The 12,220-nt window shown below is 40.9% G+C and overlaps 1 protein-coding gene and 1 pseudogene across 1 annotated transcript; both read right to left on the bottom strand.

Annotated features, from left to right (window-relative positions):
- LOC110437624 lies at positions 1–668 on the bottom strand (annotated as a pseudogene).
- Positions 8,242–10,940, bottom strand: LOC8068142 (probable E3 ubiquitin-protein ligase RHY1A). Its single transcript, XM_021445727.1, has 3 exons — positions 10,580–10,940; positions 9,096–9,304; positions 8,242–8,993 (listed from the first exon to the last, which is right to left on the bottom strand). The coding sequence occupies exons 1-3, from the start codon at positions 10,736–10,738 to the stop codon at positions 8,576–8,578; spliced, it is 786 nt and encodes a 261-aa protein (XP_021301402.1). The 5' UTR covers positions 10,739–10,940; the 3' UTR covers positions 8,242–8,575.

Below are 12,220 nucleotides of genomic sequence, written 5' to 3'. Positions count from 1 at the left end.
TACATACATTAATCTCTGAAGAAACTCCTTATATGGTGAAAATTACAATGGAAGGAAGCAAGGTGGTCCTGTTCTTGATGCTGATCCTAGGATGTTTCATGATTCCTACACACTGTAAGTACACAGCATACAACAGCCAAGTGAATAGGCTTTCATTCGAATAAAATTACTTATTACTTCTTCTATCCTAAATTATAAGATGTTCTAGCTTTTCTAAGTATATTATTTTCATTGTACATCTAGGCATGAAGAGAGTATAGTTTTCAGTAAATATAAATGGTTCCCATAGTATCCAGTTTGAGAAACAGAAAAACAACCGTGAAGTATTGTAAAGTTAGAAAGTTAGGTTTACTTCACCTAATCGTTTAAGTGAATGCCCTTATGTGCATGCAGCTCGCAATGTTGTTGATTTGTGCCCGTGCCAGAAACAGACATGCAAAAATGGAGCAATATCTGAAGCTGTTTGCTACTGCTGTTCACAAGACAATTGTTATGCGACGAGCGAGGATTGCGAGATAGCTTGGCCAACTTGCCGCTGCAGCAAAACTTTGCATGCGCCCTGAATCTAAGAGACATGAAAATCCTGTCATTTATCATAAGGAAATAAACAAAAGAGGTGGCGTTTCTCTTCTTTTTTTTTTGCGAGGGTTAGTGTTTTTTTACGAGGTTTAGTGTGTGTGTGTTTTTTTTTGCGAGGGAGAAGTGGTATTGTAAAAATATTCTAAATAAATATGAGATATATATGTTCATCTATGCTCGGAGAAGTGTTGTGCTCTCAACAAAAACCAGCTTGACTTTAATTTTTTTAGAGTAAAGTTCACAACCGATCTCTAAACTTGTGTCGTTGTGTTATCCTAGTCCATAAATTTTAAATATGCTCATTTAGATACTTAAACAATGTTTGCGTCTCACCATTATCTTACGGCGTCTCCATGCGGTCCTCAAACTTATTTTGTTGCGTCAATCCAGTCCCAAGCTCTCAACCGATGCATCGAACTTGTCACCGCGCTAGCCTCTCCACTCAAGAAGACATGGCAGCGCGTGTACGTCCCTGCCTCTGTCCTTGTCCCCATCGTCGACCTAACCTAGCAACCTTGTTGAACATCACGCAAAGACCTTGGCGGCCAGATTGAACACCACCAGAGGACTCAGGGAGGTGGATGCCGAAAGTATTCGGGTAGTACCCGCGTCAGATACCCACCCTAACAGGCATCGTCCAATTGTGAGTTGAGATTCGTGCTAGCTATGTGGGCGTGTACTAACCGGCAGGGACGAAGCCAGAAAAAAATTTAGGGAGAGCTGAACAAAAGTGCTACATCGACTTAACTCTACTATAACCCATCATAATAGAAAAAATATAATAGCTTGAATTAGTTTTATATTAAAAACATCAATCAGGGATGAAATTCACAAAATAACTCATAAAAAATAAAGGTCTCAGCCACCTTAACTTATACACTTGTGCTTTAAATTAGAAGAAAAGTACTAAAACTCCACTGGTCCAACAACGGTAGGGGGGCTAGAGCTCTCCTAGCCCCACGGCTGGATCCGTCGCTGCTAACCGGTTCCACTTAAAGCTTGACATTGACACGCTGGAAGCATACATTCACTTGAACTCAGCAACCAATTTAATCCCCACGGGCACCACGCCGGCGGCCGGCTTGCTCATCCCCGGCAACCGCGTACTGCCGCTATGAGTTCCGATTCCGACCATGGGGATCGATTGGAATTGACCTGGCGGCAAACTCAAGCTTCTTCAGGGGTCTAATTGCAAAGGGCACTAGAGCAGTACTATGGAACTTTCTAGGCCGGAGATCAAGCATCTGATGGCGCACGATACAAGTTTGCATGTTTTCACCTACTAGTGAGTTTACACTGCATATTTTCCCATCTATCCAAGCCAAGAAATGATGTGCTTTCAGCTTGTCTGACAAACCAAGTTCCAATCTAAAAAATAAACCAAGCTAAAACTTGATCGCCTACGGTGTCTGGCACGACGACCTTCTTGCAACTGTCGTTCAACGATGCGGCCCCAAGTAACACATGAGGCATCCTAATAAATAACCTAATAAGAATTAGCCTTGCCATACAAAAACCTGTTATGGCAAATAATGTCAATGCACTTGAGGCATGTAGTGCAGTTACACAAGTCAACTCGTGACAAACAATGTCAAATTGTCTTCCCCATTTCATACAGCTACTGCCAAATAAGATGATATTACATCTAATGTAGCAATACAGCTCACACTCGAGGTGTCGAAGTCATCTACATGGACAGAAAACAGGTGCTAAGCTGAAATTATTTGTGTGTGCTAGGTGAACAAGACGAGTGCTTACTGGTGCAATACTAATCAAATCAAATGGAAGACTGGTTGATGATGAATATGTGATCACACCTGTTAAGTGCCTGCCTTGCCCTACAAAACCTGCTGGTCAAATTGGATTTATGCACACCCCTTGATAATTTTTGGGAAGAACTTTGAGCCACAAAATTCGTCTGGGCACATGTTACTGTTACTGCCTTACTTGGCTGCCACTATTATAATAGCTATGCACATAGGCACATAGGACACAAAATTTTAACCACCCATTTTTCTTTATCAACGTTTACACTTAGGTTATGCAAGATGACAGATTAGAGTGTGGGGAAACATTGATTAACAGTAGGGATGAAAACGGATCGGATACGGAAGGATATTACCATATCATATTTGTTTTCATATTTCTGGTCAGATTTAGATTCGAATGTGGATAATATCAATCATGTCGAATAAGATTCGATTAGATGTCGACATCATAAATATACGATTTAAGTATTCGGATACGGATACGGTATCAGATGTTAAATATTCGGACTCGGATACGGACATATTTGAACCGCACTAAACAAATTCGGTCTCGAATACGGTCGGAAAATATCCGTATCGTTTTGATCCCTAGTTAACAGGTTCTTTGCAAACAGATGTCATTTAATGCACCAACACATGCACTTCGTAGAAGCCATTTCATGACGCTAGCTCTAGTATACAGAAGAAAAAGATCTCCAAGAGACTAGGTAAAATTATATTCTAAATTACAAGATTTAACCATTATGTAAAATAAAAAACTCATTTAAAGCATAAAGTTTCACAACAGTCTTTGTATAAGATAGCTAGTGAGGACGACATGCTATATATGACAAGCGAAAGTTGAGGAATAGCAAACTTGCTATTTTAGCAAACCAGATAGCATATCTGTTGGACTTTAATTTTTGTTTTAAAAATGTAAAAATAACCTAGATAACGTATCTGTCGGAGTTGCTCTTAGGGCCGGTTTGGTTTCACTTGCTAAAACGATTTTAGCTACTCTTAGGACTAAACTATTTTAGCTGTTTTTTTAGTTAATATGTTTAAAAGTGCTACTAAAATGACTAAAGTTTAGTTGCCTAAGATTTAGCAAGTTGTACTCCGATTTCTCCTCAGTCCTCAAAGGTCTCTGGAACAGGCTGCGTCGATTATTAGAAAATATAAAACACAATGGTCAGTGGAAAGGTAAACGGGTGGTCAAAAAAAAATCTGAAAATGGAATCACCTCCACGCCGATGACCTCGCCGCCGCCGCCACACCTCCACGCTTTAGTCTGTGGGCTTGGGCCTTCCATGTTCGTCCTTCGTTCTTTCGGAGACTCGGACTCCAGCAACAACTGGGCCGCATTGAATTAGGCCCGATTCTAGGGCCTGGCCCATATTACTCTCCGGCTCGTCTTGCCGGTCGGCCTTCCATTTCATCGGCGTAGCGGCCGGCCACTCCAATCCCAAAAAAAAATCCAATCCAAAGGGGAGCTCTCAGTCCATGCCTCTCATGCTTCTCCTCATGCCTCTCAGTTAATATTAGCTATGAATTATTAACTACCTAACTATTAGTAGCTAATAGATCCAAAAAGAACCTTAATTTGACCCATAGGTCCTATTTGCATTAGATCCAAGCAACTAATAGTTAGCTGTAATAATTAGCTCCTCTAGATCAAAACGGGTATAGCTAATAATTTTTAGCTAATTGTTAGTTAATACCTAATTAAAAACTATCTTACTAGTTGGACCAAACCAGCTTCCAAGCAACTAATAGTTAGCTGTAATAATTAGCTCCTCTAGATCAAAACGGGTATAGCTAATAATTTTTAGCTAATTGTTAGTTAATACCTAATTAAAAACTATCTTACTAGTTGGACCAAACCAGCTTCCAGCAACTAATAGTTAGCTGTAATAATTAGCTCCTCTAGATCAAAACGGGTCTAGCTAATTGTTAGCTAATACCTAACTAATAACTATCTTACTAGTTTGACCAAAGCAGCTTCGAAGCAACTAATAGTTAGCTGTAATAATTAGCTCCTCTGGATCAAAACGGGTCTAGCTAATTGTTAGATAATACCTAACTAATAACTATCTTACTAGTTGGACCAAAGCAGCTTCGAAGCAACTAATAGTTAGCTATAATAATTAGCTCCTCTAGATCAAAACAAGTCTAGCTAATTGTTAGCGAATACCTAACTAATCAGTGGCGGATCTAGGGGTATTCCCCAGTATTCCCGGGAATACCCAACTATTTTGGTACAATTCTATGTAAATATGTGTATACACTTATATATATAAATGTATAATGCTATAATATATAGTATTTTGCACATTTGAGCTCAAAACATGTAAAAAAACTAGCATTTCAATTAGAAGTCTATATTCTAGAAAGCAAATATTAGTTTAAAGTTGCTAACTTGCAGTATAATTAACTATATTTTCAACCTATAGATTAACTTTGTGAAAGTAGGAATACCCAAGTTTAAAATTCTGGCTCCGCCACTGTAACTAATAACCATCTTTCTACTTGGACCAAAGCAGTTTCCAAGCAACTAACTAATAGTTAGGTATAATAATTAGCTCCTCTGTATCAAAACGGGTATAGCTAATAGTTTTAAGCTAATTTTTAGTTAATACCTAACTAATAACTATTTTACTAGTTGAACCAAACCAGCTAGCTAATATTATTTATGACCTATAACTACTAGCAGCTAATGGATCCAAATATTGTATTGGCTTATTACTTCTTGCTAGATACAGATACATTCTTTCACATATATATATCAACCTTGCAGCAAGCATTCCGTAGTCAAACATATACACATACATCAATCTCTGATCCGGAGAAACTCCTTGTATGGTGAAAATTACAATGGAAGGAAGCAAGGCGGTCCTGTTCTTAATGTTGATCCTCGGATGTTTCATGCTTCCTACGCACTGTAAGTCCACATCATACGACTAGGCGCATTTAGATAAAATTACTTATTACTGATGTTTTAGCTTTTCAAAATATATTACTCTCTTCGTTCCAAATTACAAGTCATTTTTTTGGCACATCTATTTTACTATGCATCTAGATATAATATATGTCTAGATACATGTAAAATCTATGTACGAAAAAAGTGAAATCAACTTATAATTTAAAATGGAGGAAGTACTTTTACTGTACGTCTAGACATGAAAGGAGTAGCTAGTGTTCAGTAAATATAAATGGTTCCCATACTGTCCAGTTCGAGGAACAGAGACAACCTGCTTAAAGTACTGTAAAGTTTAGGTTTACTTTACCTAATTGTTTAAGTGATATCGCCCTTATGTGCATGCAGCTCGGAATGTTGTTCATGTGTGCCCATGCCAGATCGGGACCTGCGCAACGGGATCATCTGAAGCTGTCTGCTACTGCTGCTCACAGGACAATTGTTATTCGACGAACGAGAATTGCTTGAGAAATTGCCGCTGCCCCCCTAAATCTATGAGACCGTGAAAATCCTGTTATTTATCATAAGGAAATAAAAAAGAAGAGGTGGCGTCTCTTGATATATGATATAAATTATGAGATTTATATATCTTCATTCATGCTTGGATCAGTGCTGTGTTGACAAAAACCAGCGTGACTTTTTTTTTTATGTAAGAAAACTCCAAGTGATTGTCGGCACTTTGTAGTTCGGACAAGTTCAGAATGACAGCGACAATAACAATTACTCCATACTATTACTAGCATATACACCTATATGTTGCAACGAGATTTTTCTTTTGACTGAACTGGGCCGAGGCCCCTACTCATAATTTTAAGGATGAAAAAGAAAATGATAATCTCCGATTTTTTGAAATCGTTTTCAATTTTTATTCTGAATTTTAGGCCTAAATGAAAACGGTAGCGGTAACCAAAAAAAACGAAAACGATCGATAAAAATAATCAGAAACGAAAGCGAAAATAATTTTGTCCTCTTCTGATCATTTTCGAAGATTCTCATATTTAACTGGTAATTTACCGATTCAAAGACCTTTAATGAATAAATCCTAATTTATTTATAGAATGTAAAATGCATTACCATCTCCACACACAAGCACATAAGGCAAATATTTGTTTTTGAAAGAAACACATCTCCCCAGTACTGACGCAAGCTGCAAGCACATAACGGCATAAGAAAAATATATATTTTTTTTGGAAGGAACTATTTATATGGAAGTATTTCATCTGTATAATGTGAAGGCAATCACCCTATCACTTGCTCCTTGGTCCTTGCTGGCATAATTTATTAACAAAATAAAGAAGAGTTGAGTAGCAACAAGACATATAATTTGTTATGTTGTGCTTATACCAATAACTAGTTTTGTTCAATTTAATTAAGTTTGACGTAACCTTAAACCAAATATATTTAAGGATTAGTCTTGTATGAGAAATTGACAGGAGATGGACTTAGTTAAACTAGGACCTCGCGCTTTGCTACGGAAATGTAAATTAGTGGATTGTGTGGCACGCATGATGACATAGACAAATAAAATACATATATATGTCTTGTTGATATGGATATTACAATCGTATGGCTAGTGGATTTTAGTTGCGTGTGATAGTACCTTGCTTAGTTGGACAGCTTGTATGTTAAGAGAAATATAGTGATTTGTTGATGTAGACACTTTGCATGGGCTAGTGGATATTTAATTGTGTGATAGTGGGTTGCTTAGTTGGATAGCTTGTATATGTTGAGAGAAATAGTTAGTGGAATTTAACTTTATAGGAGTATAAGATAAGATAGGTAGCTAAGCAACTCCAACCCAAGTCCCTAAATTAAGCCCTTAAATTTTTATTTACATGCTATGATAAAAAAAAGTAGAAGTTCAAATTAAGACCCAACTCCAACCCACCTCCTAAACAAGTAGGATAGGAGGTTGTAGATGTGAGGGGCTGAAACTATAATTTAGGAGCGCATGGAAAATGGGAGCCCAAATAGGAGGTGGGTTGGAGTTGATTTTTTTGAATCAAGTCTCTATTTAGAATAGGGACTTGTTTAGGAGGTGACTTGGAGTTGCTCTAACTGTGTGCATCTTTTTTAAGTTTAAGAAAATAGAAGACGAGCCACATGTTCGTACAGGCGCCACAAAACGTAAACGCGCATGTAAATGCTCTAAACTTGAGTATAATAAGATTGAGACGAAGGGCTCAGGTGACCAAGCCGTGACACAAATGATGTAACGCGAAACTTGAAGCAGTAAAGATGAGAGCAAGGGCTCACGTGCAGTCTTATTCGTTTGACTGATAAGCTATGACAGAAAATACTATTGCCTAATTTACTGTGAGGTGGCAGATTCGGCTATGAGCAAGGGGCTTTGCAGCTCCAAACTTAAAACAATAAGGGGCGATTACATTCAATTAGGCCCGATTCTAGGTCTAACGGGGTCCTCGGACTCCAGCAACAACTGGGCCACATTCAATTAGGCCCGATTTCTGGGTCTTGGCCCATACGACTCTCCCGCTCGCCTTCCCGGCTGTCGCCGGCCTTCCATTCCGTCGGCGCCGGCGAAGGGCAACGGCCGGCGGCCACTCCAGTCAAAGGGGAGGGGAGGTCTCCGGCCGTCCATGCATGCCTCCCATGCTTCTCCTCAGAACGGCAGCTCCAACTGTGGCGTGGCGGCCTGGTGGGTGAGGTCATCAGGTATCACGCGACTGGTAACAGAGCAACAAGACTACGAGAGAAGACAAGCACAGGTGAACCACCACGGCCGTGCTTCGCTCATCGATACTCCTCGGGCATCGATTCTGTTCCTGAAACCGTTTCTGCCTTTTCCGGACCAAGCTGCATGCAGGCATCTTCTTCTCCAGAACCAGATCCTGCATCACCACACAACTGCATGACAACAACAACAACAACAACAACAACAACAACAACAACAACGTAGTAGAGCACAAAGTGAGCTTCCATGGAGAAGGCAATTATGCAGCGTAACATTTGCCAGCTTATTGCTTTCTCTGATGGTATCCAGTTACATTACAGCAGCCAGTGAGCATAGATTAGATACACACATATACCATACCATACTAAATTGCTGAAGCCGCAGAGTTCAGTACTGCTACTACCTCAACGGGTAAGGTAAGGGAAAACCATATATACTAGTAGTTACAACAAGGGGTGAGAGCGGCGACAGGGTTAAGCTCAAGCCTCAGACAGGAGGAGGTTCAGTAAACCGTAGTTTGCAGCCTTGGACACGTTTGTCATTCTCATTCTGTCATTCAGTCTCATCCTCATGCTGTCAGGAGCAAACTCGCACGGTGGCGCGGCAGTAGGGGCAGTCGGCGTGGGACCGCAGCCACCGGTCCAGGCAGGCCGAGTGGAAGATGTGCCTGCAGCGTAGTTGGATGAGCCCGTCGCCTGAGTCAGCGCACCTCTCCAGGCATATGGAGCACTCAGCTGGAGAAGAAGCCTCCACGCCTTCACTGTCTTCTGCTTCCTGCAGCTCAGATGCCAGTTTGGGGAACACTGTGATGGGCATACACTCATCTGCGTTAATGATGACGGCGCCTTCTTCAACCTTGCTGGCCACGACGGGTTCACTGGGCTGGAAGCAATTAGTTAGACTGCCCAGTATGCTGTCTGAAGAGGTGGACACACCGGCGTCAGTGGTGCGAGTTAGTCCAGCCCAGAATGATTCTGAGGGCCATGTCTTTTGCCTACAATGAAGAAAGCATAGCATGTGTAGATGCAGATTCAGTATACTGTCAGATTATGTGCAGGAAGTACAATACGACGCACTAAGAGTTGATTGCACGGACCTTCTTCCTGACAGATCCACACTGTTGAGCCTCTGAAGGAGCCTTTCCCTGGCCTGATGAACGGCATCAGGAAGCCGGCCATGGTCTGATATGCTGCGGTGAAGCCTTGTGCTGGAGGACATGCCCGCTGCATGCTCTGCTATGTTTCCAACTGATCCCAGAGGCTTGGCAGCAGCATCCCTTTGGTGTCCGGGAACATGGTCCTGGCCCTGGTTTTATAGAGTGGGTATTAGAACTTTAGAAGACATGTGTATAACTGGATATGATTTTATACTGTTTTTAAAAGGAAATGGGAAAATGCCAAATGCTCTAATTTGTGCCTTGAAATTGATCATGTTGCATGTTTGTAGCCAAGGCAGGGTGTGATTATTTGGTGACTTATGTCACCAACAAACTAGCTCATTGCAAAGGAAATATGAATTCATGCATAAGAAATAGTATTCCACACAAATAAGCTGATAACCTGTTTGCTATAGTCTGATACAGGGACCAGCAATTAATTTGCTGATGCCTGGAGCTACATTCAATACAGCTATTGTTTAGTAATTAAAGCTCTAAGTATTGTTTTCAAAAGAAAGGGATGGAGCAACAAATGTCTGTCATCATGACACTGACTAAACAAATGGCACCGTTGTTCACAAAAGTAGATGAAGGGAACATATAAGCAAATTTGCTCACTGAAAGTTACCAATAGTACGTCCCACATAATTTTTTTTGGCCTAATATTTTGAGCCTACAATCATCCATGTCAAAGATTATCTGTTGGGGACAACTATCAATGTAATTCATTCATGATTTCTATCTTAGATCGGTGGAATATCCACTTTCGGGGAAACTATTCTGGTATGCTCTGCCTGCTAGATTTACTAAGATACTCTACCTAGCTAGTTCGAGAAATACTATGAGCTGGAGCAACTTTCAAGCACTGCCGAATATTCCAGGATGCCGATAGGCTCCTCAATAATCACTACTGTATTCCTGAAGAACAAGGAGACAGGCCTTCATTGAAACCGAATTACTAGTCGGAAACAAATTTCTCGATTTAGTGACACAAACATTTAGGCAAAGGAAAACGAAGATCAAGCACATGTGATCCATATTAGTGACACACAATCGCCCATCTGTGCCAACCGATTCTAACCAAACCGACCGCGTGATTTCAACCTGGGATTTCATAACAGTCCTATTTAACCACAGGGTGTAGAGTAGGCATGTAGTACATCCATCAGCAGGTCAGATGAACAAATCTGCACCAGGTTACCCTCCAAGAAACCAACCTCCTTTTCTCAGTAACGCATACACTCTGCAGTCTGCACCCTAGCTAACTCGATAACACACCATTTCCCGGTGTCAAAAATCAAAACTTTCGGGCTCACCTAGACACGGAGATCACTAATCCACAAAAGGCCGCGGCTTTAGCAAACAAAACGGCAGGAAAAGTCAGAGGAAGCGAAACGGCAGAGCGTGTTCTTGGGGGTACGAACCGGCTTGTGGTGGGAGGAGGAGAGGGAGCTGCGGCGGCGGCGGCGGTGGTGGTCGCGGCAGGGTCGGCGTCGCGGGTCGGGCGGCTCGGGGCCCGGGTCGTCCGGCGGCGCCGGCGAGGGGCGGCGCTGGAAGTAGACGAGCTTGGAGGCGATCGGCATGCAAGAAGAGAAGGGGGGAGGGAGGAGGCTGTGGCGAATTGTTACAGCTCCAGTTCCAGCTCCACTGAACTCCACCTGCTTCGGCTTTGTTTGTTTCTTCTGCCCATTTCTCTCAGCTCTATATAGTGGCGTCAGTCAGTGAGTTCAGCTTTGTTGTTGTTGGTGTCGTTAGCGATGGGATTCAGCCATTCAGAGGGTCAATCTTGTCGCTAATCTTTGCTTGTGGAAAGTGACGGATATTTTCGTTTCGTGTGCTGCACGGTCAGATGTGGAAGTGTGACGCGTGGAGCACAGGAGGGTCAGTCAGTCAGGGGAAGGCAAATCCGGAGCGTCCGGCACGGATGGAAATGGAACCCACAAGAGCAACATCAGTTTAGGTGACGGTTACTTGGTGGAGTTAATGCTATTTGCGCTTTTATTTATTCCATTTGGAACTACTACAAGGAGGAAGGCTACGCTCAAAATTTAAAAACTTTTTAAGATTCTTTACAATATCAAATCTTGCAGTACATGTATGGAGTATTGAATATAGATAAAAAATAATTAATTATATAGTTTACTTGTAATTTGTGAAATAAATCTTTTAGGCCTAGTTAGTCTATGGTTAAATAATAATTGTCAAATACAAATAAAAAAACTATAATACTCTAAGACTTTTCGCTCAGAGAATTAAACACCTAAATATAACAACAAATCGTGGGTGGACGAAAGGCTAAAGAGGACGGGGCTGCAAGATAATAATCAGCTTATGCATAAGTAGGAACTAAAAAACCTTGTGAAAGAAGAATGTAGACCATGTTTTAAATATTACTTAATAGCAAAGAGCTAATTACTATTACTATCATCCTTGCTCTAATACATCGGGTTTACTGAGTTTGTGTCCCTCCCTTGGAGGTTAAGACTCCACTTGCTCCTGTATGTGGGTAGGTGTCCTTGGATTCTTTTTTGTGGGATTACTGCTTGCTGACCGGAGTATACCGGTGTTGCGGCTTGCGTCTATTTCCGGTGAAAGTAGAATTTGTACGAGAAGTTCAACGTTTGAACAACACTATTCTAGATCTTCTTCATTACAGGAGATGGAGGAGGTCCAGCCTGCGGCAACGAAGGTTGGTGATGGCGAAGGGCACTGGATGCTCCTGTAGTAGTCTTATATGTAATTTTATTTTCTTCCAGGGGTACCCGATTAGGGCTTGGTTGTAATAGTTTTTGTATCAATAAAACCAACCCTTTCTAAAAAAAGGTAGTCAGCTACTCTTTCCTCTCCTCCATACATTTGGAATTGGTGGTGTTGTTTAAAAGAAAAAAACTCTTATTTTGTATCTAAGCAATGGTGTATTTTATTAATTCCTCAAAAAGGAAAGTTCAAGCTCAATAAACTTGACCTATGATAAGAAAAAAAATGTGATCCACAGAGGAGTAACTAGGTGGTTTTTTTTTTATTTAAGTAGAAAAAATAGGCACCTACATCCAAATCGATTTAGA

Source organism: Sorghum bicolor, chromosome 8 (assembly GCF_000003195.3).
Source record: "Sorghum bicolor cultivar BTx623 chromosome 8, Sorghum_bicolor_NCBIv3, whole genome shotgun sequence".
Lineage (NCBI taxonomy): Eukaryota > Viridiplantae > Streptophyta > Magnoliopsida > Poales > Poaceae > Sorghum > Sorghum bicolor.
The sequence above is the reverse complement of the archived record's forward strand: the minus strand, read 5'-3'. Positions and strand labels throughout refer to the sequence as shown.